This window comes from Nansenia antarctica, assembly GCF_963989245.1.
Source record: "Nansenia antarctica genome assembly, chromosome: 20".
In the NCBI taxonomy this organism is placed as follows: Eukaryota; Metazoa; Chordata; class Actinopteri; order Argentiniformes; family Microstomatidae; genus Nansenia; species Nansenia antarctica.
This window is the reverse complement of record NC_137693.1, coordinates 4,374,922-4,402,908: the sequence shown is the minus strand read 5'-3', so window position 1 is coordinate 4,402,908 and position 27,987 is coordinate 4,374,922. Positions and strand designations below refer to the sequence as shown.

The 27,987-nt window shown below is 44.6% G+C and overlaps 2 protein-coding genes across 2 annotated transcripts; both read left to right on the top strand.

Annotated features, from left to right (window-relative positions):
- Positions 1-4: 4 nt before the first annotated feature.
- Positions 5-16,724, top strand: proser1 (proline and serine rich 1). Its single transcript, XM_080549655.1, has 12 exons — positions 5-91; positions 383-448; positions 626-694; positions 861-955; positions 1,696-1,789; positions 7,260-7,370; positions 7,500-7,598; positions 7,940-8,018; positions 8,686-8,778; positions 10,412-11,834; positions 12,845-12,980; positions 13,523-16,724. The coding sequence occupies exons 1-12, from the start codon at positions 47-49 to the stop codon at positions 13,637-13,639; spliced, it is 2,427 nt and encodes an 808-aa protein (XP_080405781.1). The 5' UTR covers positions 5-46; the 3' UTR covers positions 13,640-16,724.
- Positions 16,725-18,041: 1,317 nt separating this feature from the next.
- LOC308175047 (stomatin-like) lies at positions 18,042-24,493 on the top strand. The gene is made up of 7 exons (XM_080550166.1): positions 18,042-18,179; positions 20,582-20,685; positions 21,155-21,227; positions 22,020-22,102; positions 22,398-22,601; positions 23,255-23,389; positions 23,494-24,493. The coding sequence occupies exons 1-7, from the start codon at positions 18,107-18,109 to the stop codon at positions 23,683-23,685; spliced, it is 864 nt and encodes a 287-aa protein (XP_080406292.1). The 5' UTR covers positions 18,042-18,106; the 3' UTR covers positions 23,686-24,493.
- Positions 24,494-27,987: the final 3,494 nt, after the last annotated feature.

The window sequence follows — 27,987 nt, the reverse complement described above, 5'->3', positions numbered from 1 at the left end:
AGGACCCATCTGACATCTCGTTAAACGCATAATCCATAATCCCAAAATGGATAAGAAATCATTTGATATCGTCTTGGACGAGATAAGAAAGGTAAGCTCATCAAAGTGTAATGGAATCAATGTATGTGTATGTATGCGCTTAGCTTAGCTAATGTCCATTCTGCATGAGTACCTTCTTGATCTTCTGCAGAGAACACTTGAACACTTGATCTCTGCACTTTATATTTATACTAATTATGACTCTTGCACTATGATGTTGGTTACTTTGCACTGTCTTGCACCTGTCCTGCTGTAAACCGTGCTCCACTGTCCCAAACCACATTCCTAACATGTTTACATGTCATGGCAATAAAGTCTTCTGATTCTCTCTTGCTTCCTCCAGTGTGTCCTGACAGACCAGCGGGTCAAGGCCATAGAACAGGTGCACGGGTATTTCTCCAGCGAACAGGTAGGTAGCTGACCTTTCGATGATCTCACCTCTAATATGTGTATTTGCATATGAATTCTGTTCAAAGTGTTTAGTTAGTTGGTTTAGTCCTAAGCTGTTTGTGTTTGCATGTGAATCACAGTGGAAGCGAAGGTGTGAATTGTGCCACTTACTTACTTACTTACTGTCACCCTGCAGGTGATGGACATGCTGAAGTACTTCTCATGGGCAGAGCCACAGGTCAAAGCAGTGAAAGCTCTACAGCATGTGAGTGTCAACAGTTCCTAACAGTATCTGACAGATTCTGCTAACAAACAACTGTTGTGCATTGCACAGTGTTTGAAACACGAGTTGTTAGTAAGTTAGATCTATACATAGCCTAATTATTAAACACAACTTAATGCTGCCCTCTTATGCTATTTTTCTTTTCCAGAAAATGGTTGCTGTATCGACGACCAAAGTGGCCAATATTCTGAACTGTTTTACATTCTCTAAGGACAGACTGGTTGTTCTGGAGTTGATAGCACTGTGAGTAACCCTACATTCGGTAGATGGAAAACAATAAGCAAGAGAATAGGACTGCCTGGAAAACTACCAAACATGGGATGACAGATATCATGTATCTGTTCTGAAAAGATATTGATAGGAAATCAATTGAGAGATTCCATAGAGAGTCAACTGCGGTCTCTTTTGAATTATTTTGAGCCTCACTGCTCTGATTGTAATGACTGTAATATGGTTGGTTGATTGAATGACAGGGTATCCGCGGTGTCTTAAAAAGTATTAAAAGTTGATAAATACATTTTGGGAAAATCAAGACCCTTAATAAGTATTAAAAAGTCTTATCACGATTTTATGAGGTTTTGAATTTTGTAGGTATTTTTCTGAATTAGATTCTGTCCAAAGATTTTGAGTCCTAAAAACTTCTAGTAAAAGTTTGTTGTATGGAAAATGCGGTTGTATGATAGTGGTCTTGTCTATTGCAAACTAAAACTGTTAAGTTAAAGGTGTCACTGATGTAAATGGTTACAGCTCGAAGTGGCGGTGAGGTCTGTAAAAATAAAAAGGTCTTAGAAAGGTATTGAAATTAACCTCAACTAGGGGTGGGCATCGACGATCGATAATTGATCGATAAGGATCTTGGTCGATCACAAAATAAAACATTTGATCGACCAAATGTTTTATTTTGTGATCGACCCAGATCCTTATCGATCAATTATCGATCGTCGATGCCCACCCCTAATCCTGTATATACCCTGAATGAACAGGAACATCTCAGATGCCCAGAACTACCGCCCGGTGGAGGACCTGTTCCGCATCCACCTGTCTGAAAAGAAACGAGCCCGCAGGATACTTGAGCAGGTAACACCCCCACACGTTCCTCCTGCTGAGGCAGTGCATACAGGATGAGTCCTAAGGGACAAATTTCACCGCAAGCGTCAACCGTTATCATACCAACCTTACCTTACCTCAGCGGCGCGTGAGTTTCATTTAGGCGCCCATGTTAACAGGTTAGAGCAGCCACACAGCCCATGTTAACAGGTTAGAGCAGCCACACAGCCCAGGTTAACAGGTTAGAGCAGCCACACAGCCCAGGTTAACATGTTAGAGCAGCCACACAGCCCATGTTAACAGGTTAGAGCAGCCATACAGCCCATGTTAACAGGTTAGAGCAGCCACACAGCCCAGGTTAACAGGTCAGAGCAGCCATACAGTGCCCATGTTAACAGGTTAGAGCAGCCACACAGCCCATGTTAACAGGTTAGAGCAGCCACACAGCCCATGTTAACAGGTTAGAGCAGCCATACAGCCCATGTTAACAGGTTAGAGCAGCCACACAGCCCATGTTAACAGGTTAGAGCAGCCATACAGCCATGTTAACAGGTTAGAGCAGCCATACAGCCCATGTTAACAGGTTAGAGCAGCCACACAGCCCATGTTAACAGGTTAGAGCAGCCACACAGCCCATGTTAACAGGTTAGAGCAGCCACACAGCCCATGTTAACAGGTTAGAGCAGCCATACAGCCCATGTTAACAGGTTAGAGCAGCCATACAGCCCATGTTAACAGGTTAGAGCAGCCACACAGCCCATGTTAACAGGTTAGAGCAGCCACACAGCCCATGTTAACAGGTTAGAGCAGCCACACAGCCCATGTTAACAGGTTAAAGCAGCCACACAGCCCATGTTAACAGGTTAAAGCAGCCACACAGCCCATGTTAACAGGTTAAAGCAGCCACACAGCCCATGTTAACAGGTTAAAGCAGCCACACAGCCCATGTTAACAGGTTAGAGCAGCCATACAGCCCATGTTAACAGGTTAGAGTAGCCACACAGCCCATGTTAACAGGTTAGAGCAGCCACACAGCCCATGTTAACAGGTTAGAGCAGCCACACAGCCCATGTTAACAGGTTAGAGCAGCCACACAGCCCATGTTAACAGGTTAGAGCAGCCACACAGCCCATGTTAACAGGTTAGAGCAGCCACACAGCCCATGTTTAACAGGTTAGAGCAGCCACACAGCCCATGTTAACAGGTTAGAGCAGCCACACAGCCCATGTTAACAGGTTAGAGCAGCCATACAGCCCATGTTAACAGGTTAGAGCAGCCACGCAGCCCATGTTAACAGGTTAGAGCAGCCACACAGCCCATGTTAACAGGTTAGAGCAGCCACACAGCCCATGTTAACAGGTTAGAGCAGCCACACAGCCCATGTTAACAGGTTAGAGCAGCCACGCAGCCCATGTTAACAGGTTAGAGCAGCCACACAGCCCATGTTAACAGGTTAGAGCAGCCACACAGCCCATGTTAACAGGTTAGAGCAGCCACACAGCCCATGTTAACAGGTTAGAGCAGCCACACAGCCCATGTTAACAGGTTAGAGCAGCCACACAGCCCATGTTAACAGGTTAGAGCAGCCACACAGCCCAGGTTAACAGGTTAGAGCAGCCACACAGCCCATGTTAACAGGTTAGAGCAGCCACACAGCCCATGTTAACAGGTTAGAGCAGTCACACAGCCCATGTTAACAGGTTAGAGCAGCCACACAGCCCATGTTAACAGGTTAGAGCAGCCACACAGCCCATGTTAACAGGTTAGAGCAGCCACACAGCCCATGTTAACAGGTTAGAGCAGCCACACAGCCCATGTTAACAGGTTAGAGCAGCCACACAGCCATGTTAACAGGTTAGAGCAGCCACACAGCCCATGTTAACAGGTTAGAGCAGCCACACAGCCCATGTTAACAGGTTAGAGCAGCCACACAGCCCGAGTGAGAGGCGCTCTCCGGCACTGCTCGCTCGCTAGTCCGAGTGTCGCCTATTTTTCAGCGCGTGAGGCTGATGTGAAAATGATCTACCAGCAACATAGACTACAGTTTCAATGTCTACAATGCGACCCCTATACTTTCTTTTATAACATTTTTTTGTTTCTTTTAATTTTACTACTCAATCTTTTCAGTTTGTAAAGCGTCTTTGAGTGTCTATAAAAGCGCTATAAGTCTAATGTATTACCGTATTTTCCGCACTATAAGGCGCACCGGATTATAAGGCGCACCTTCAATGAATGGCCTATTTTAGAAATGTTTTCATATATAGGGCGCACCGGATTATAAGGCGCACTGTCGTTTTTTTTTTTTTTGACTGGGGTTGCGTTATGCATCCACTAGATGGAGCTGTGCTAAAGGGAATGTCAACAACACAGTCAGATAAAGTCAAACTTTATTAAGCGTTCTGACAACTCCGTTCACTCCCATGGTAACGTTGTTCAAACGTTAATGTGCATATTAACAATATTAACAATAACATATTAACAATATTAACAATATCTCCCAGCCTTGTTCACTCTTCTCCCAAACGTGGAGGGGAACTTTTCCCTGATTCAGTAAACACGTAGTAAAAGAAACAGTCTGATAGTATTGTCGTTAGGTATACTGTGTCGTCGGAAACGTATCTACTGCCATCGATAATGTTCTCTCTTCTCTTGGGGTTCATAACAACGTAATGATCAGAGTGATCTTAAGTTCAAAATCTAAAGCCTATGATACACGGGCAACTGTGAAGAAAAGGACAGGATGTTATCCTCCCTCTCGTCAGGTTCTCCTCCTTCATTTAAGATGTCTTTGTCTTTGTAGACCTCAAGCTTCACATTCCAAAGGCATGGGTGTTCTACAATGACATGGAGACAGAGGGATGAGATGTTCATTAATTCAATTCAGTCAAACATTCAAACTTTATTTCAGTAAACACGTAGTAAAAGAAACAGTCTGATACCACTAAATCAAACGTTAGTGCATAACTCAACATTGTTCAGTTATGTATAACACGTAAAGCTCACTTTTTCAGTTCATTCCTCGTCCACGAATCCCTTGAATTATTCTTCTTCAGTGTCCGAATTGAACAGTTGGGTGAGTACGGCATCCATTCAGAGCACATGATAGCATAACAATAGCATAGCATTCGCGGAGATTCCAAGATGGCGGCCGTCGTTTACTGATTACCGTAATGCTGCAAGCGGTGCGGCTTTGTAGTTTACCAGTCGTACTGAAACATTTTATTATTATTAAAAAAAAAAATATTGGTCATGTAATTTTTACATTTTGATCCATATATAAGGCGCTCCGGATTATAAGGCGCACTGTCGTTATTTTTTTATTTTTTTGGCTTTTAAGTGCGCCTTAAGGGCTCTGCACACAGCGTGCGATTTCTGTTGCGCATCAACGTTCCATTTTGAAGTTTGAATGGAAGTCTATGAGAACATCGCATTTACCCACACACGGCCCCGATTTTAATCGCACGGCGAACATTCGATTCCATTCATTTTGAATGGGACAAAGCAGTGCGACAAAACTCGCACGCCGTGTGCTTTGTCCCATTCAAAATGAATGGAATCGAATGTTCGCCGTGCGATTAAAATCGGGGCCGTGTGTGGGTAAATGCGATGTTCTCATAGACTTCCATTCAAACTTCAAAATGGAACGTTGATGCGCAACAGAAATCGCACGCTGTGTGCAGAGCCCTTTATAGTGCGGAAAATACGGTATTTATTATTATTATTACATCTGTAAATATGTATATATATATTTTTTATCAACACTTCCGCTATCTGTTTCAAAGCATAAACCCCACATAGACTATAATTATACTATCTTAATAAGTTAAAAGACCATCAGGTGAAGGGCAGTATTTTCCCAGTGATTTTTCCCTCTCTCTCTCTCTCTCTGTGTTCGGTAGTTCGGTATTCTCTTGCCACGGCAACATTGTGTCGCATTAAATGACATGTCGTTGGCACGATTGCAAAATATCAGCGCTGCTGAGGTAACGCCGCCAGTGTAATTTAGGCGTAAGAGTTGATTTATACAGTTAGCGATTAAAATGTAAGGTCGTTGGGAGTTGCTCTGTTTTTTCCTAAACATAAACTCAAGAAAACAGTTTCCTATGCTACACCTGTACCTCCACAGCTCATACCAACTCGCATCGCATTATAGTGTTGTTCCGATACCATTTTTTTATCCTGATACCGATACCGATACCTGACCGTGCAGTACTTGCCGATACCGAGTACCGATCCGATACCACGGCGTTTGAAAAAACAAAACAAAAAAACATGTTTTTTGAGCCGCATACTCACCTCGATGTAAAATTATTGCTAACACTTAGTCTGGCACTGCTCAAAACCTTTGTAAAACAGGAAAAAATACCAACAGAGAGTGAATGCTATAGAACTTTTTTTTATTGTCTACCTGGTATGGTGACAAGAAAATCAACCCCTTATAAAACCTGAAATGTGGCTCTCACAGATGCCAATCAGTGCAATATCCATTTAAGATATAAAACAGTCGTAGTAGTAGTGCAACAGCAAGTGAACATTTACAAACAAAATAACTTTAAGATATAAAACAGTCGTAGTAGTAGTGCAACAGCAAGTAAACAATTACAAACAAAATAACTTTAAGATATAAAACAGTCGTAGTAGTAGTGCAACAGCAAGTGAACATTTACAAACAAAATAACTTTAAGATATAAAACAGTCGTAGTAGTAGTGCAACAGCAAGTAAACATTTACAAACAAAATAACTTTAAGATATAAAACAGTCGTAGTAGTAGTGCAACAGCAAGTGAACATTTACAAACAAAATAACTTTAAGATATAAAACAGTCGTAGTAGTAGTGCAACAGCAAGTGAACATTTACAAACAAAATAACTTTAAGATATAAAACCGTACAAGTAGTGCAACAGCAAGTAAACATTTACAAACAAAATAAGGCCCATTTGAGACTAACATAAGATGTAGGCCTACCTGAGGGAATAATAATATTTTAGAAGTGCAGCCTGAATTTGGTAAAATAAATAAAAGGATATTTTAAATGTTAGGAAATGTTATCACAAATGTAAACAAACTCCACTTTAAAAAACAAAAACAAAAGAGCTGGAGCAAAATAAAGTGCACTGCACATTAGTGCAGACATGTTACATAGCAGCACTCAGTCCTCCAAATTAAAATCCTTAGGCTTCAAGTTCAAATACATAGGCAGGTTCTTCTTTAAGAAGATGAGCATTTCTACTCTCTCCTAGCAGCCTGTTCCTCTTTTCATCCAGTATGTTGGAAGCTGTTCTGAACAGTCTCTCACTATCTACACTAGTAGAGGGAGCACAGAGAAACACTGCAGCAGTAGCAGCCAGGGTGGGGAACCGTTCCTTATTCTTTCCCCAGTACTCAAATGGGCTCTCTAAGCGGTGGATGGTTTTCCGCGATAGTGAAAAGCTGCCACGCCAACTAGGTGAATAGACATTTAGATTTCTTTGACTGACGTGTCTTCGATATGCCCTGCAGGTGTGTAAGGTGGGCTGTAAGGCGCCTGTAGCCATGATCTCCTCCTGTGGGATGATACCAGGAAACCCCTACCCTAAAGGAAAACCCAGCCAGGTGGCGGGGACATTCCCTGTAAGTGCAGTAATGCGTGTCTGTGTTTTCGTGTTCTCCATCAAACAACATTGAGCGTACATTTGTTAGTGTTGTTATTACCATGACGGTGACATCAAATATGTGTTTGTTTTGTTTTTGTTCCCAAAGGGAACTCCTGCAAAGAAAGAAGGAGAGGAAAGTAACACCAGTAATACAGAGGGAAAAGGAATCGGAATTGCTGCCCGGATCCTTGGACCATTCAAACCAGTAAGCACCTGTCCTTCCCTGCCACACCACAAGGAGGAGCTTGCTCTATGGGAATAAGTCAAGAACCTTTGATGTACAGAAACCAAATTGAATCAAAGTTCAAAGTGGAGTTCAGTTGAGTATCTCTGAGTAAGATGTGTCTGTCACAGTAAAAATGGGTCAATCCATCAGTCATCAGTAAGCAACCTATGGGTCAGTAAGTACAGTGCATGAGGGTTTTTTATTGCGGCTAGAATGTAATGTTTTCCACTGGTCAATGAGTAACTTGGCATCCACTTTGCTTGTTTATCACAGATGTCTCCTCCTCTCTCTGATATCATATCTTTCCCTCTCGTCTGCAGTCTCCGTCGACCTACAACCCACACCGGCCGGTGCCCTACCCCATCCCACCCTGCCGACCCCACGCCACCATCGCACCAAGTAAGACTCCCGTTCCACTCCCCCTATACCTCACTAAATGCACCAGCACAAGCAAAGACCCAAGGGAGAGGAAATAAGGATAGGAGAGTGTGTGGTTTGATCTTGTGACATTTCTAGTGTGCACCAACAACATAAAAAGTTTTAACCACTTTCTCGGCATTCACCTCAGTCTGGTTTTGTGTGCGTGCACGTGTGTGTGTGAGTGTGCAGGGTTCGACAGTAACGCTTGCCCGCTTGCCCTGAGCAAGTAAAAAATTCGCCAGGTTTGTTTGCGCGAGCCCATCGACACGGCTGGATCCTGGATATTTTTACCTGTGTGCAGGAAGAACAACAGACGGCGCAGGCGCCAGACCAGACTAGATGATCGTTGAGTGAAGATATTATTAAAGCAGACGCGCCTGTCGATCACCCGTCGCATCGCGTACGCTTTAATAATATCTTCACTCCACGATCATCTAGTCTGGTCTGGTGCCTGCGCCGTCTGTTGTTCTTCCTGCACACAGGTAAACATATCCAGGATCCAGCCGCGTCGTCGGGCTCGCGCAAATAAACCCGGTCGAATTGTTTACTTGCTCCGGGCAAGCGGGCAAGCGTTACTGCTGAACCCTGGTGTGCGTGTGTGTCTGTGTGTGGTGGGCACTGTTAATATTTAACTACTGCCACTCAGGTGCGTACAACAACGCAGGCCTGGTGTCTGTTGGAGGGGTGATAACGGCCAGCGTTCCCCCTCCACCCTACAGTGTCACCCCCAAAGCAGCAGGTACGGCATGCTGGGGGGGGGGGGGTATGAATGGGCACATCTCTAAGCTTGCTGCCTAACCACCTGGCATGCCGCTTAATTGCGCTTCACCCAGGGGGGGGGGATAACTCACTGTGCACTGTTTCCTTATGTGCTTTCAAAAGGAATGATTATCAAACTAACACAATTAATCATTTCCGCCGCCTTACCTGAATGCTGTTGAAAGGTGTGAAAAATATTCCTCTCCTCCGGCATCTTTGCATCGCTCTTGGATCGCTCTTGTTTTCTCAATGCCGTCTGTGGGGGATCGAATCACAAACTTGATTATGTGTGTTGGGGCCTACTCTCACTGCTGTTTCCACTGACTCACTCACTTCAAGGGTTCTGGTTCAGGGCATGATATGAACCTTTTGGTCTTTGGGGGGGGGGGGGGGGGGGGGGGTGATTGACAGATTTATTTGGTTGGTGGCCGCTGTAAATTTGTTTGCCCTCACTCTTGTGGCATGAGGATGGGAAGAGACATGGGCATAGGTCGCCCTCGAGTCAAAGTTTATGAGAAGCTCTCTTTTACACGGGAGTCATATATACAGTATGTCAACATATTCCATCTGTTGTGTAGAGCCAACTAGACCCCCGACATCACTGTCAACAAACTTTGATTTTGGGGTAAGCTATCCCTTTAACTGAGGCAGGAGCTTGGTTAACACGAAGAGATACCAAGAGAGGCCAGGGCTATGGGGGATAGGGTGTCATTAGAGACACCTATTATGAGAGCGTTACCTCCTGATAGGGTATGTGCACCTTGTGGTTTAGGACTTGTTGGCTGAATGGTTGGTAGCTTTCTGGCTGCTTCCTGCGTGCACTCTCTCTGTCTGTCTGTCTGTCTGTCTGTCTGTCTGTCTATGTGTCTTTCTCTCTCTCTCTCTGTCTCAGGGTTCCTACAAGTTTCAACAAGTCAAATTCAAGACCTTTTTCTACCTTTTTTCGACCTCTTTGAATAGAATTTTAGACCAATTGCGACACCATATGGTAGCATTTTGTCATCCTCGAGGTGATGAAATTTGGGATTTTCTCACATACAGACAAAAAAGGAAGCATATTGGCATTTCTTTGGTTCCAGCTTGATTCATTTCCGTGTAAATAGATGTGGTCGGACTGATTTCCTTGCAGGATCTCATTTTTAAGACCTAGCACCTCATTTTTAGACAGAATAACTGACATTTGGTACCTTTTTAGGCCTTATAAACTGTATTGCTGGATTTTAGACTTTAAGGCTTTTTAAGACCAGCGCGGGAACCCGTCTGTCTGTCTGTCTGTCTGTCTCTCTCTGTCTGTCTGTCTCTCTCTCTGAGTGAGTGAATCATCACTGACTCTAAGGCTGTTTGAGTTCCAGAACTAGAATCCACCAATTAGGGATTCCCAGGATGCAACACAATAGTCTAATGTGGCTTCTAGTCTTTATTTCTAAACTGAACAGGATATAGTCATGTCCAGTTGGCATCAACCAGATCAGGGAGGATAAAAAAAAAAGAAGGAAAAGAAGCCACTTAACACTATTGATATGTGACCTAAAGAAAAAGCCATGTGTTGAACCCCTGAAAGAAGTCCTCTTCAGATGAGTGTTATTAACGGCTATCTTTGTGTCCATTTCCAGGCTACTCCAAACCCGCCAATCATCAGAACTCCACCCCTGGAGTCAACAGTACACCCCTCCCCTCCCCTCATGGTTCCACCCCCTCTACCCCTGTCCCTCCCCAGCCCTCCCCTAACCAGCCCCCCCCCACCACCCCCATCACCCCCATCTTCCCTGGCATGGTGCCCTCTCAAAACCTCGGAGGCTCCTCTCTCTCCCCCGCCCCCTCACCGTCGGTTATCAAAGGTGGTCCTATACTGACTGGCTCTCCCCATCTCCCCCCTACCCCAGGCGGCCATGGCAACTCCTACCCTGCCTCCTCCACCCCGTCGGTCATTAAAGCCCACACCCCCTCAGGCACCCCCTGTGGGACCCCGGGACCCAACGCCGGGGGGTTCTCCCCCTTCCAGGGAGGGGCGTCTCGCTCTGACACACCCACCCCGAGGGGTGGCCCGGACTCCCTACCTCAGGGCACCCCTATGGGGTTACCTCAATACAAGGGCTACCCGCAACCCGCCGACCCCCAGTCGGGACCATCCTTCCCTGGCATGCCTCACCCGGGGAACCCCTCTGGGTCGGTGATCCGCAGCTACACCCCCTCCGGACCTTCCTCTCTTACCCCCGGCGGGCGTTCCACGCCGGGTATGCCCTCCTCCTCCACCCCGGGCCCCAGCCCCAAGCCCTCCCCGGCCCTCTCTGTCTCCGCCCAGGCACAAGCCGCCATGGGCGCCGCCGGGGCCTTCTACAGCGAGCAGCAGCACCGCGCCAGCCTAGCCAGGCACGGAGGGGGCGGTAACAGCGGCAGTAACAGCCCCGTCCCCTCTGCGTTCAAGTACTCGGCCGGTACGCCCTCTCTCAGCTCTCTGGTGATGCCGGGCTCAGCTCAGGCGGCCCTGGCGCGGTCCCTGGGACTCTCCCACCCCTCCGGCTCCCCCCAGGGCTCTCTCCCCAGTCCCGCGGCTATGGCAGGCCTACAGGCGGCCCTCTCCTCCAGCCCTGCTCCCCCTCACTACCCCGGCCTCTCCCCCTTCCCCTCCCTTTCCTCGGGCCTCCCTCCCTGCTCCATCCCCTCCTCCGTCTCTTCCATGGCTCCCACCTCCAACCTCGGCGGCCACCAACAAAACTCCGTCTACCCAGGTCTGGCTCACAGCGTAGCCCCCGGCGGAGGCTCTCCCTTCGGGCTCGGTCTCACCGCCAACTCCATGTTCCCGGGTCTACCGCCAGGCTCGAGCCCGGCCTTCCCAGGGTTCGGGGGCTCGGGGGGCCACGGGGGAGGGAGCCCGGTGCTGTCCTCTTTCATGGGGCTCCCCGCGTCGTCCGTAGCGACGGTGGCTCCTCTCCAGGCAGCAGCAGTGGCGGCGGCGGCGGCGGCGGCAGGGGTCCCGTCGTCATCGCCAGTCTTACCAGGCTTCGCCTCCGCGTTCAGCTCCAACTTCCAGCCCGGGTGAGCGTGCACATCTGGGGAGAGGAAGTATAATGATAAAAAAAAGTTGTTAAGTAAAATGTTATTTATAACCGGTGTCACAACCCTAACTGGGCAATTAGTGGCTGATGCAACGAGGTGATAAACTGTTTGGTTTTCCATGTTGTGTTTTACAACGTTGGTCATTTGAGGCTCAACCTTCAGACCCAAATCCACCTGGGCAGAGCTGCTTTACGACAGTGTTTACTTTGTTGAACAGCTATGGATAAGCATGCACCTATCAAGAAGCTGACTGTTAGACCTGTTAGGGCTCCTTGGGTTGATGATGAACTAATAGATTGTTTGGTTAAAAGACGTGAGGCAAAAGGTGTGGAAAATAGGTCTGATAAGTAAGTATATTGTAAACTGAGGAACTTTGTCTAAATTGAACAAAAAGAAGAAGAAATTGTATTATGAATCCAGGATTAATTATATAAAACATGACTGAAAGAAGCTCTGGAACACCTTAAATGACATCATGGGCAGAAAGAGTAACTCAACTTCATCTTTCGTTGAAGCGGAAGGGTCTTTTATAACTTATAACCGATAGATATTGCCAATTATTGCCAACTATCACTTTATTGACAAAGTATGTAAACTCAGGCAGGAAATGCCAACACCACACTGAGCCACTGTACACTAGACACACCACACCGAGCCACTGTACACTTGTACACTAGACAAAATAAAAAAACTGCTCATTTGAATTTTGTAAAGTGACTTTAGAATTCAAAAATGAGAAACCACATCCCACCTAGGGAAATCGTTAACTAAAGTAACAGCGGACATTTTTGTTTATCCCGCCCCTTCGTCACCCAGCGTTGATGAGGCGGATGGTTCTGGTTACACTGGTAGGAACGCGGGCTGGTTCGCCAGACAGCACCAAGGTTCGGAGGTTCCAGAACATGAACCGGTCCGGAATGGTTCCTTGGCGGTGTGAAAGCCCTATGTGTGTATAAGTTAACTGACAATGGTGTTGTCATGTTTGTCAGGTTGACCAGCAGCCTCCAGCCTCCAGGGGGCGGTGGGTTTCCGGGACTGCTGTCTTTCCCAGGCATGCCAGGCTTCTCTCCTACTGCATCCCCTGCTGCCCTGGGTGGCTTCCACCACAACCCAGCCCTGCTACAGGTACGAACACACACACACACACACACACACACACACACACACACACATACACACACGAACACAGACACACACACACACACACACACACACACACACACACATACACACACGAACACAGACACACACACACACACACACACGAACACACACACACACACACACGTAAATGGACTGCACTTATATAGTCGCTTTATGTCTCATCATTGGATCATTAGATCTACCTCTCCCTCCTGAACCAGCCGCCCCATACTCACTCGTACTCACACTCTTTATCTACCCACTCCACTGTTATTGTTGTGTTTCTGTCGCTACCTCTACCGTATGTTTTTTTATTATTATCCTTACTTAATTGTTGCACTGTCGAGGAGCTAGCTTGCCCAAAGCATTTTGTTAGATCGTCAACGGCTGTATTTTCTGTATATGACACATAAACGTAGTCATAGAGGCAAACCTAACCGTGTGGTGACTCTTGGACTGTAAAGACACATACTGTACAGACACTCACCCACACATACACTCATTATCCTTCCTCCTCGTTTCAGGCTCACTCTGCGTCTGCGTTGGAGGGCTACCCTCCTCAGCCCAATGGATTCACCAACTACCCACCTGGCCCTGGTAACCCCTTCCAGGGCCTCCACCCTCAGCTGGGCTGGCAGTAAACACACGCACACGCACATGCGCACACACACACACACACACACACAGTGCTACTAACCCAGCAGAACAGTACACTCTAAGACTGATTCCACACTGGAGGAGAGAGAAATGGCTTAACCAAGAACTTTGTTTGACATTGTTTATCCTATTTCCTCCGCCATACCGTATTCAAGGTGAACTAGCTACGGTTCACGGTTCACGGTTTCAGAAGTAGACGGTCTTGTATTTACAGTGGCAAGAAAAAGTATGTGAACCCTTTGGAATTACCTTGCTTTTCTACACACCCATTGAACATTCACAGTGCTAGTGGAAAAAGTAAGTGACTCTAGGGATGCTCCGATCTGGATTTTTGGGGCCGATACCGATCACCGATTTTTTTCCTCAAGATCAACCGATACCGATACCGATTTTAAAAAAAATACATAACTGTAGGCCTACTGACTGGATAGCCTACATATTTTTTGCTTTTTAGACAAAAGTTTTGATCCATTAGGCACCAAGCAAACGCAGACCCATTTTTATGGCATAGTAAAGGTCTGGCCTATCACCCAGTTAGGGCCTGAAGCCCAAGTCAGTCGATATGGCTGTATAAAAGACATCATAAACGTGGCCTTCATGGTTTACATACTGTTACATCCTCCTATGTTTTCAGTTATCTGTCTTCCCCAGGGGGCATTTTTGCCGATCACCGATCGAGTCATTTGGAGTGAAATCGGCCGATTTAAATCGGTGGCCGATAAATCGGAGCATCCCTAAGTGACTCCTTGGATGTAATAACTGGTCGAACCACCCTGGGCAGCAATAACCTCAAGCAAGTGCTTCCGGTGGCTGCGGATCAGACCTGCACAGACCTGCGTCAGGAGGGATTTCGCGCCAGTCTCCCTTACTTCAGCTCAGCTGTAGATTTAGGCTGTGTTCTCACTAGAACATTTGCTTCACTTGGAATCGGAGTTCAGGATAAAATGTGTTTGCCTCTGCATCGTTTGGAGCGGTGAGAACGCGCATTCGGAGTCGCTCCCGGAGCAAAGAACCAACGGACGCTCCGCTTGAAAAGGGTGGTTTCGCTCCGGTTACAAACGACGCATCCATCACTTTGCTTCGCTTTGCTTTTGGTGAACGCTGCTCGATGCAGGCCATAGGAAAACAACAGCGCATGCGTGTTGATCTGGATAAGAGAGGGACGAACGGGCAATTTTAAAATGTTCTGACCAATCAACTACCACGTCTGTTGCTTCGATTGCGTATGTTACTTCGTTTACATGAAGGGCTGTGAGAACGCAAATCAGAGAAATAATCTATGCAACAATGTTGCGAACTCATCCACTTGCTCCGGGTCTCGATTCGGACTTTCATGTGAGAACATGACCTTACTTCGGTGTTTAGCGTCATTGTCCTGCTGCATCACCCAACTTCTACTACGCTTCAGCTGGCGGACAGCCACCCTGATGTTAACATCTAGGCTACTTTAATAAACTTGAAAATGTATTTTCCCCTCGACGATGGCAAGCTGCCAGGCCCCAAGGCAGCCCCAAATCATGATGCTCCCTCCACTGTATTTCACTTTTGGGATGATGTTTTCATGTTGGTGTGTGGTGCCCTTTTCACGCCATACATAGTGCTAGGTGTTCTTCCCGAACAATTCAACTTTAGTTTCATCAGTCCACAAAACGTTTTCCCAGTAGCGTTGTGGAGTGTCAAGGTGCTCTGTGGCAAACCTCAGGTGCGCAGCAATGGTTTTTTTGGACAGCATTGGCTTACCCTGTGGTGTCCTGCCATGGACACCATGCCTGTTCAATGTTTTACCTATGGTAGACAGACTCATGAACTGAGATGTTAGCCAGTTCCATTGATTTCTTCAAGCCTTTAGCTGTTACTCTAGGGTTCTTTTTTTACCTCATTGAGCATGGCTGGGCACCCACGTCTAGGGAGAGTAGCCACAGTACTAAATCGTCTCCATTTATAGACAATTTGTCTAACTGTGGACTGTTGAATATCTAAACTCTTTGAGATTATTTTGTAGCTTTCCAGCTTTATGCAAATCAACGATCCTTGATATTACGTAGGTCTTCTGAGATCAGCAGATGCTTGTGAATAGCAAACTCTAAATTATTGTGTTTTTTTATAAGTCAAAGTATCTCTAACCCACACCTCCAATCTCGTTTCATTGATTGGTCTCCAGGTTTGCTAATCCTGCCTCCACTTCTTTTGTAGAAGTCATTAGCTTAGGGGTTCACATACTTTTTCCAACCTACACTGTGAATGTTTGAATGATGTATTCAATATGGACAAGAACAATACAATAATGTGTGTGTTATTAGTTAAAAACAGATTGTGTTTGTCCCTTAATGTAACTTAGATGAAGATCAGACCATATTTTAAGACAAATGTATACATAAATGCAAGTAATTCCAAAGGGTTCACTTACTTTTTCTTACCACTGTAACAATGCGTAGATACTTGTTTTAAGGATTCATCAAGGTAATACTATATTTTAGTATTGTATCAAAGTCTTTTATCTATCTATGGAAGCTGTCCATACATACATCCGACTATGAGGTCATCATGTGAAGATGTAGTGCTGTTACACATGTTGTACTTAGAGAACCAAGCCGTGTGGTTAGGGAAATGTGGAATCATGGATTTACACATAAGCCTTATAGTACATTGCACACATGCTATTTTATTTTTTCCAGCTGAATGAGATGTGTGCACCTATGTATTTTAAACCCTTTACTTGTCAGAAGGAACTGTGAGGTTTGATCGGTATACTACAGTTGTCATCCTCTGCTGTCTGTTTGTACATTTTAGTTGCTGATTTTGAGCCATTTACTGTCATTTCTGTAATGAGAAATACCAGGTACATGTTTGTTTGAATGCGTGTGTGCGTGTATGCAACTTCATGCAAGTGTGTACTTCCATGTGTTTTGAGCAATGAAATGAAATACCACATCACTTGTGAACTGACAGGTTTTATTTTTAATGTATTGTGGCTGATTGGCAGGATACTTGAATTATGAATTGCAGCATGTTAATCTATAGATACACTCCCACGTGTACAATGAGACTGGTTGACTATCATGAGCTAGAATGGAGAATCAGTAGTTGGTGTAGGTTCATACTGTAGTAGGTTCATTCCTGTTGTCATATAAAGCTACTTTTTTTATAGAATGTCTTGTGTAACAGTTTTTTCCATTGTGACACACGCACGTACGCAGACACACACACACACACACACTAGAGGGTTGGGCTCTGATCAATCTGATAGTTGGCATGTTCATGTAGAAGCACCTGACTTAGTTGACCTCTGCCCCTTATTTCTATGTCCATGTGATTACATGTCACAATAGCAGCAATACAGCATATCAGTGTTTTTACGACACTTATATTCAGTCATAATATGGCCAATCTATAGGACATAATCTCTACCTGCAGTACCTGTATCTTTCCATTAACTCTTACGCAATAGGAAGCCATCTGGTCATGTGAGAGGTGAGAGTCACTGTCACGAGACCTACTCTTTCTGGTAAAGACATTCACAATCATCTGGAATCTGATTTCTCATCTTGGCACATCTGTCACCTTGGCACATCATTTGAAGTATTTTAAAATGTATGGTGTTCTTTAAAAGTCAGTAGTCTTGTAGCCATACTGTATGCCCATGTCGCCATGGGTTTGAATCCGGCCCATGCCCTTCTGACATACCCTCTCCTCCATACTTTCCTGTCATCATCCCCCCCAAAAAGAGAAAGTCAGTAGTCAGTCGCACATGCCCATGGTCACCCCAAATGTGAACCGTTAGCTCTGAGTTACACTTCCTCATTCCAGATGTTGAGGTTAAAGCGAGGTGAACTACCATACTGCAGCATTATGAAACAACATATGAATATATTAGCAATACTGACCAAGCTTATACTAATTGACCTCATTATGGGGAATGATTGGCATTTCTGCAAATAATTCAACAAATAAATACATGACATTAATATTGATGCATAAATTACCTAAATAACTGTCTCAGAGTATTCAGTTACCTTGTCAAGACCCTGCGACATACCAGCGTCATGTCCAGGGGGTGTACATTTTTTTTCTTTCCTAGCACCAGGGGAGCCACCCCTCCCAAATTTCGTTGTTTGGTACCTGTACTATAGCAATGACAATAAAGACCATTCATTCATTCATTCATTCATTCATACTTGTACATCAAGCCGCCTCACCCTATGGAAACAGGAGGAATAGACTCCTGCCCCCTAAGGGCCATTAGGCTTGAGAAAACGCTTGGTTCTCAAGGCTATTTACTTGCCATGTTTTCCTGTGAGTGTCACACAGTCAGTCAACTCTGTTAATGATCAACCGTGCCTGTTACAACCAAGGAAACGCCCACCCCAAGCCAAGTCAAAACCCCGGCGACTCCCCTCTCACTTCACACACTTCCCATACGCTATTACACAAAGGAGGTGCATTACTAGTACATGGAAATGGAAAATGAGATGGAAAGCCAGAAGAGACGGAGCCGGAAACAGAGCAATGATGACTTAATGAATGGTAAGTCACTCTCTCTCTCTCTCTTTTTCTTTCTCTCTCTCTCAGGTGAACTTTGCTCTTTGGAAACAGCTTTGTTGCCAGGATACAACAAAAACTAAAAACAGTTTAGTCAGTTCATCTAAGCGGAGGGGGGCAATGTGTGTCTCAAAGAGTCTCCATGACTGGTGTTAGATGTTAGGTTCATGTTAGAGACAGAAACCGGGGACCCTGCGGTTACATGGTCAACGCTTAACCACCTAAGCGCCCCCCTCCATTTCTATTGAAACATGAATCTCATGTCATTGTGAGTCAGGGCATGTGACCCATTGTGCACACACACGTGTGTGCGTGTATGTGTTTGTGTATGTGTGTGTATGTGTTTGTGTGGACAGGAGAGGGTGTCAGATTATAGTGGTTGGTGTTGTTGCTGTGATGCTTCTTGTTGATAGGGGTTAACTGTACTCTACTGTACATTTGGTCTGGACCATGGATGTATTCCTTACTAATGCATTACACACTAGTGGTTCATAAAGAGTAGTTCAGAGAAAGTGTTTTCATACCTTCTCCACATCATTATTAGTCCTAACCTGTTTGACCAGATGTATATTGACATAGTTGTGTATTTTTCATTCACGTGTCTCCACAGTAACCAACTCAATTGGTTGAGTGTGTGCCCATGTTATTGAGGGAGGGAGAGAATCTAGTCAATGAAGACTGGTTAGGCTTTGATCTTAATGAATAATTTATTCTCTGCCTTCATCCTCACGTGTGAAATATTAAATAATTGACCAGATAGCCATGTCTCAATGCTTAGGTCTACAGTTTTTACAGTTTTTTTTATTTATTCTTAAGACAAATCTGCTAATCATTTGAAAATGTTTTGACTATTAACAAGTAAAATTATCGTTACCAATTCCAATATTCTAGAAAGTAAAATTCACTTCACTTCTGTTCTAATGTTCCCATTAAGGAACAGTGTGACACAAACATTCTGGACTATTCCACTGATTGTGAGGGATAATAGCTAGGCTACATTTCAGTCCCATTGAGTCCAAGACCTCTTCTACAAGCCCACCCTGCATACACACGACAACAACCATACAGTACAGCAGCCAACATGACAACATTATGAAACACAATCAAGGAAAACAACCACATTTGTCATCAAAGAGGTCCTCGTGCGGAACACCGAACAACCAACTGTAATTGCCAGAAATTGCCCGGTGGCACTAGAACAACCAGTTGTATTATACAGGCATGATAATCGCTCACCTTTCGGCGAAATTCGCCGTTTTGAATCCAAAATAGGTGACCTACATTCATACATTAAAAAAAAAAAAAAAAATAGCATTCTTGTAATTCTGCATGTGACCACCACTAGAGTAAATCTAAAAGAAATCAGATATGAGCACATGGAAGCTAATTTTTCCACAAAAAAAACTTTCCGCCGGGACCGCCTAGCAGGTTCCGGGTCTCGTATCCTTCTCACCTTTTTCACCCCGACCCATTTTGATTGATTGATTGATTGAAAACTTTATTAGAAGATTTGCAGAAGTAGGTACATGAAAGTACATATTACATACAAGGTCAACTAACAGGATAAAAACCCAAGAAAGCCACTGGCTTATTTCAATTGGGGTCCTTGATTCTCATGCCTGATTGTACTGTAGACATCGTCAACACATACCCTTTCATAAGCAGAAGAGTGCTCGTATGACATGAAAATAAAAGGCTTGTTTGAGGAGGTTCCCTCTTTTATTTCTCTGCTCACATAATGTCCAACCAAGCTGTCTCTGACCACACACCCTCAGATAAAGATCACGCTTTGACCTTGAATCACATGATGGTTGGTTGTGCAACAATCTACACGTCTTGATTGGTGGTCAGGTAGTGAATGCAATGCAGCCATAGAGAATGGCTGTACAGGGGTGGAACATTATGATATTTACTTCTACTAATGGCCTCCTTTATTGTTGGATAGAGGCTTTTTACTCCATAAGTAAATATTAGAATTGGTGTGTGTTTGTGTGTGTGTGTGTGTGTGTGTGTGTGTGTGTGTGTGTGTGTGTGTGGCCAATGTCACCGCCAACCCTGAGGCTCACCTGCCTATATCAGGTGTCATGGCGGGATGAGACTCTACTAGGTGAAACACCTGTCAGTAAAGGAAATCAGTAGAATGGTAATTTGATAGTGATAATGGTTATTTGGGGAGGTATGGAAAAGACAGCACTGAATGACTTATATAACTTATCTCATGTCTCTGTTTGACTGCATATTGTCTCTATGGAAACTCCTTCTCTCCACTCACTCTTTGTTAGCTGTCAGTACACGTTTTCTGGACTAACCTCTTCTTATCCTCTCTCTCTCTCTCTCTCTCTCTCTCTCTCTCTCTCTCTCTCTCTCCCTCTCTCCCTCTCTCTCAGCTGACCATTCAGGGAGTCTGGGATGCTGTGGCACTATCTTGGTCATCATCTCTGGCTTATTCATATTGCTCACCTTCCCCATCACCATCTTCATGTGTATCAAGGTGAGCGATTCCAGTCATTAAGCTTGTTGGGTAGAGTTGTTATACAGTAAGAAAGCACATTCTACAGCTGCTGCCAAAGAGTTTAATTTTTAAAAATATATACTGTATTTCACTTTTATTTATCCAGGACATTTTACATACAAGAGGTTTTGTGCTGTAGTTAGAGAGCAACTGTCTCAGATCTCTTCCTACAGGCCATAGGACACTTAGTAAACGAGACGTCACACTGCCCCTATATCACCTTACAGCAACACTACACATCTCCACCATAGACTTATATCTCAGTCCGATGGTCTTCACAGTCAAATGACTATGAGATTAGTCACGTTTGTCCAGCTTAGTACATAAAGATTGTATATGGATTTCTGTGGCATCTTTACATGTATCAATATAAAAGACTAACAGTGCAGTACAGGATGTTTCTGGTGATTTGAATTGCTTTGACTCAGTGTGTCCTGTGTGTTTTCAGATCGTTCAGGAGTATGAGCGAGCTGTCATCTTCAGACTGGGACGCATCACAGACAGAAAGGCTAAAGGACCAGGTAAGAGACCAGGGAGGCTAGCGACCAGGGTAGAAAGACAACAGGCAGACAGACAGGCAGACAGACAGGCAGGCAGGCAGACAGCCAGACAGACAGGCAGGCAGGCAGGCAGGCAGGCAGGCAGGCAGGCAGACAGACAGACAGACAGGCAGACAGGCAGACAGACAGACAGACAGACAGAAATGACAGACAGACAGACAGACAGGTAGACAGGCAGGCAGACAGACAGGCAGACAGGCAGGCAGGCAGGCAGGCAGGCAGGCAGGCAGACAGACAGTCAGGCAGGCAGGCAGACAGGCAGACAGACAGACAGACAGACAGGCAGGCAGGCAGGCAGGCAGGCAGGCAGGCAGGCAGGCAAGAGAGGCTAGAATGATAAAGCCTAGGATGACTTACACTTATGAGACGTCATTAAATGAAAACCAGAGCCAGCTACATACGTATATAATACTATAGAAGGCTTTGACAATCCGTGCTTCCCATGAACACTTCCTGGTCTACTCCATGACATATTTATGTACTATTTTATTTGTTTTACCACTTGTACTGCTAAATTGTGTCCTGTCCATTTGTCTTATTGTCTCACTTATGTCTTGCCCCCACTCGACCTCGTCCTTCATGTTGTACAGGTTTTTGTTCCAGACCAATACTAACACTAGTATACTAACACCGTATTCAACTGATCGTTAAGAAGCAGAATAACATTCACAGCCTGTGGGTTCCCCTAACCCAGGATTAAAGATGGCTGCTGCCCTGTAGTTCAGTTCCCTCACCTGTCTCTCTCTTCCCCAGGTATCTTCTTTGTCCTTCCCTGCACCGACTCCTTCGTCAAAGTGGACCTGAGGACTGTGTCATTTGACATCCCACCTCAGGAGGTAAGGAAATCCAACAAATCCAAGACTGTATGAACCTCTCGTCATATGGAGATACTGCTTTTCAAATGTGTTTTGGGCTATAACTAGGGCCATGACTTTTTCCTGGCCAGATAATGTCAACAACCACCATTCATTTGAGAAATACACTATGGACACAGAACTGTACTGTACAAAACAGCACTATAGATAGTACTGTGGATATAATGTAGATAGCGCAACAGAGGTCATACAGAAGTCATAAAGATTGCAAATTTCACTTGCATGGCATCACTGACTCTGTGTATTTCTGTCTCAGATCCTGACCAAGGACTCAGTGACAGTGAGTGTGGATGGAGTGGTGTACTTCCGGGTCAGCGACCCCATCTCCAGTGTGGCTAACGTGGCCAACGCAGACTTCTCCACCCGTCTGCTGGCACAGACCACCCTAAGGAACGTTCTGGGAACCAGGAACCTGGCTGAGCTTCTGTCAGACCGCGACAGCATCTCCCATAACATGCAGGTACAGAATCTAGAACCCAGAACCCAGAACCCCAAACCTGGAACCTAGGGTTAGCATCCGAATCTCTAGATGGAAATAGATACTTTTACTGATTTAGAGCAGAGACACCTGAACACATCCTGGTTTAACTTGATTTGGATAGCCCCCTGGAGAACGTAGATGTTCAGTCAACAAGCAAACAAACTCTCTGTTATACTTGTCTATCAAGCGTTCACTGCAACTCTTTTGACAATAACAACGTTTACTTATAACCCCTCAGCAAGCATTTACTGTAACAAAAGAGAGGGGTGAGAGTAGGAGAAAGAGAAGGGTTAGAGGATAGGAGGAGGATAGATGAAAGGAGAGAGAAAAAGAGAGATATGTGATGGGGATGGAGAAGGAGAGAGGAGAGTGTTCCTCAGGGGCTTTCCCCCTCCCTAAAGAGTGTTATGGGAATATCGTCATGACAACTAGACACATTGTTAGCTCCTGAAAAAACAATTACATCACTGTACATCCTATTCCCCACATGCTCAGTTTATTGTAGGTTTAGTTCAGTGCATAATATGACCACTTCTGTACAGTATACGTAGCCCCATCATATGGATCACTGGAGTGTTGTTATGGAACAGAGAGGCATACGAAAGTGTTACCTGTAATTCTCTCCTACATAGGCAACCTTGGATGACGCCACAGACGCCTGGGGCATCAAGGTGGAGCGTGTGGAGATCAAGGATGTAAAGCTGCCCCATCAGCTGCAGAGAGCCATGGCTGCAGAGGCAGAGGCTACACGAGAGGCCAGGGCTAAGGTGAGGGAAACACATGGACACACACGGACACACACACACACACACACGCACACGCGCACACGCACACACACGTTCCTAACCCGTTGTGCTCTGTCTGTCTGTAGGTGATAGCAGCAGAGGGTGAGATGAACGCGGCTCGAGCCCTGAAGGAAGCCTCCCTGGTGATCGCAGAGTCGCCCTCAGGACTGCAGCTGCGCTACCTCCAGACCCTCAGCACCATCGCAGCAGAGAAGAACTCAACCATCATCTTCCCTCTGCCCATGGACGTGATCAGCCACTTCATGAACAAGAAGTGAGGTCATGAACCCACACCCAGGGTCCTTGTTAGGGTTAGGGTTAAGTCCCCCCTCCTATCACTGATACAGGGCCTTTCATGTTGAATTTCCCTAATGGTTTATGTTAGGATAAGGGCAACTTCTGTCCTCCTGCTCATCCCATACTGGTCCAGTGCCTAATCCCAAATCAACGCTTCGACTGGAAACCTCTTGATGCCCTCTTGCAAGTTTGAAAGAAGTGATAAAAAATGTCTGGAACCACCTAACCATTATCTCAACCCCTTTTTAAAAATGTGTTTTTTCTGATTTTATCCCTTTTTCACCCAATTTGGTATCCAATTGAACCCAACCTATTATCCAATTATCCCCTGCCTATTGCGTAGGATCCGCCGCACGACCCCGTGGCCGGCAGCCCCAGAGGAGATAGCCAGGCAGACTAGCTGTCCGGCTCCTCGAGCCCGACACCGTTACTCCAGCACCAGACGGGGGCGGTGTTGCGCGACGGATCCTTGTCCGGAAATAGTCCTATACCCCCCTTGGGAGCGGCCGCTCAATATGCCGCTCCCTGTGAGCCCCGGCCATATCCGGGTCTGGCGAGACCATTAAGAGGGATCATCCTCCCAAACCAACCAGATTTACTAGTTGCCTACAGTTGAGGAAGACAATATCCAAGACAAAAGTTATTTGCATTGTATAATTTATCTATTTGGTCATGGTGGATATAAAAACTAAGAATTTGTAAAGAGGTAGTCATTTTGATTAATTGTATTTTCTATCCAATGGTTTTTTCCCCATGAAGATACATTTTGAAAACTGTTGTTTCTATATGTAGTCCTACAGATAATATATATTCAAGTAAAATAATGTTTAAAGTTAAGAATTGTTATTTTTGTAAATTGTGTATTCCAATATTCTTTAATAAACTATATATTGATTATTTCGCTTTTTAAATGCTCTGTGTGGTACTGCAGAGCAGGAGTCGAAAGGTGCCGATAAATTAGCATACAGAGATATGTGATGTTTGGTGTTGTGGACCATAATAGGATCATGGGTGACTGACTGGCGAACGGCCTGGGCCGCAGGTTCAAGAGATAGGGCAAACAGCAGAGGAGAGAGAGGGCAACCCTGGCGCGAACTGCGGGATACTGGGAAGTGGGAACTGTTTAGAGCATGTGTTCCCTGTCAGAACCATTGCTGTAGGGTTGGAATATAGTAGTTTTATCATGGCTACATAATGATCTCCAAAGCCCATATAGCGTAAAACCGCTCAGAACTTCAGAGACTTCTGATTACTGTTGTAACAATGTATTGGTTCAAATGGTATGGTTCTTTGACACTCAAACTAAAATCACACAAACCTAATGTTAAACATTTGATATATTTTCTCATATCAGATAGCGTATATATTCATATTATGAATAGAAAATAATGAGGTGGCTTAGATCTTAGGTTGGATGATGTCTATAATAGTGATGTTTCTGGGGTAGCAGACACACAGTCCTCCTCCAGGACACCTCCATGCCACACTACGACACACTACACTCAAAGACATATTACTGAACGGGCCTACCGGGCCCAGGCCCAGGGGCCCCAGAGATCAGGGGGCCCTTTGCATTTCTTGTCACAGGGATGCCGGTAGAAAATGTCCTACTGTAATGGGACAATTTTTTTTATTTTATTTAACCTTTATTTAACCAGGCAAACATGTAAGAACAAATTCTTATTTGCAAATGCAGCCTGACCAAAAAGCAATGGCTCTTTGGGGGGGGGGGGATGGGAAGCTAGAAATAAAACAAGGTTAAGTAATACAATAAACAATAAAACAATAAAACAATAAAACACTGGCAAATACAGATGCATTAAATTAAACAAATGAGATGAACGTAAAAAAACTATTTTGAATATACTTTTGAATATACTATTTTGAACAATGTTATAGGGGCCCACGTCTTGCAAAAAAAAGAGAAGCTTGTGTGGGCTACATAGTTTCTATAGCCTACTCAGATTATAATGCGAATACAGGCTACATTCCCATTAGATTAATGAGTAGGCTATAGAAACTAGACACTAGAGGGCGCCATTAAAGTTTGTGTACTGGGGACAGGTCACGAGGTCAAACTGGTGCAGGTCTTTTACATATCTTTTATTAAGGCTGAAGATGATAAAAGCCCACAAGGACTACTCCGCGTAATTATCGATTGTGGCCTGCAATCTATGTTTCCAAATGTCTATGTTGCGCTGCGGCTATTTTTGACTCTGCCTGTAACCAATTGCGAAGGGGAGCGGTCATTCTCTGTGCTGTCCAGGATTAAAAACGAATTGCGGACTAAAATGACGCAACACCGTCTCAAGGCTCTTTCTCTCATGGCAATTGAGAGCGAACTGACCAAATCACTTTAATGATATCGTGGATGATTTTGCACGAAGCAGAGCAAGGAAAAAATGCATTGCATAAGGTAAGACTATTTTATGATTAATTTAGTCTTATAAAGCCATCCTGTGGTTGCTATATATGACACCATAGTGTTGCCAATAGTTTTTGGTTGAAAGCGGTGTATTTTGTTACTGTACATGTACTGTTGTTGGCTTCAATTGAGTGTGGCATGCCTGTGTTGTAAATCCTGTGTCGTTGAAATACAGGTGAATTTTTTCTAGTTATTGTGCTGTTGACTTTGAGTGTTCCTCCGCTGTAAAACCTGTTGAGATGCAGGTGAACGTAGGCTATGTCTTATATGCTGTTGGCATTGTGTTTACTTGCGCTCAACAACAACAAAAAGTGTTTGCGCTGGGGAGGGGGGGCTTTCTACACGTCCAGGCCCAGGGGCCCATTTTTTCATGATCCGTCTATGACTAGGGATGCTCCGATTTATCGGCCACCGATTTAAATCGGCCGATTTCACTCCAAATGACTCGATCGGTGATCGGCAAAAATGGTCGATCGCAAAAACCGATCTTTTTTTTTTTTTTTTTTTTTCCCTGGGGAAGACAGATAACTGAACAGAAAACATAGGAGGACGTAACAGTATGTAAACCATGAAGGCCACGTTTATGATGTCTTTTATACAGCCATATCGACTGACTTGGGCTTCAGGCCCTAACTGGGTGATAGGCCAGACCTTTACTATGCCATAAAAATGGGTCTGCGTTTGCTTGGTGCCTAATGGATCAAAACTTTTGTCTAAAAAGCAAAAAATATGTAGGCTATCCAGTCAGTAGGCCTACAGTTATGTATTAAAAAAAAAATCGGTATCGGTATCGGTATCGGTTGATCTTGAGGAAAAAAACCGGTGATCGGTATCGGCCCCAAAAATCCAGATCGGAGCATCCCTATCTATGACTACACTAGGAACCCAGGCTGTGTCATAATCATGGAATGCCAGCTCACAATTTTTTAAAGTCAACAAATTTCCATTGCAGCTATTCACTGGGTGTATTGTTTTTTTAAAGTCAGTAGTCGCGTGGCCATACTATGCGTATGTCGGCATGGGTTCGAATCCGGCCCATGTGTACTTCCATGTGTTTTGAGCAATAAAATGAAATCACATCACTTGAACTGACAGGTTTATTTTTTTTTATTTTTTTCATTTTTATTGACAGTTACAGTGAAGATTTAGACAGGAAGGATGGGTGAGAGAGAGAGGAGGGATGACATGCAGGATATGTCCCCGGCCGGAATCGAACCGGGGACCCTGCGGTTACATGGTCAGCGCTTAACCCGCTACGCCACCTAAGCGCCCCCGACAGGTTTATTTTTAATGTATTGTGGCTGATTGACAGGATACTTGAATTATGACTTGCAGCATGTTAATCTATAGATACACTCCGACGTGTACAATGAGACTGGTTGACTATCATGAGCTAGAATGGAATCAGTTGATTCATACTTGTACTGTCCAGTTAGGATGGGGTGTGTTCATTGTGCATGTTTTAGCCTATAAAATGGGACAAATGTGAAATGTTATTTTAAATGTTATTTGAATAATTATTAGTTATTATTAATTATTCAAATTATTAGATACTTGTAACATTATTTTGAGTTATGCCTCATAACTGCGTGGGAATTGTTTGATTATATAGATCCGTTATGCGTAGGGATATTGGGGGCTGTGATTAGGTGCTTAAATAGTGGGAGACCGTGTGTAGGGGTTCATTGTGTGATGCCAGGACTCGAGGGATGCCACGGTTAGTGTTTGATGCGTGCTTTGTGTAACATTTATATGCTTTGTTTTAGTCTTTGAATGTGTCAGAGCTGTGTATTCATGTATGTTTTGTTGTCTGCATTCGCAGGTTTTACAATCTATTCAATTTTCATAAAGAATAAGA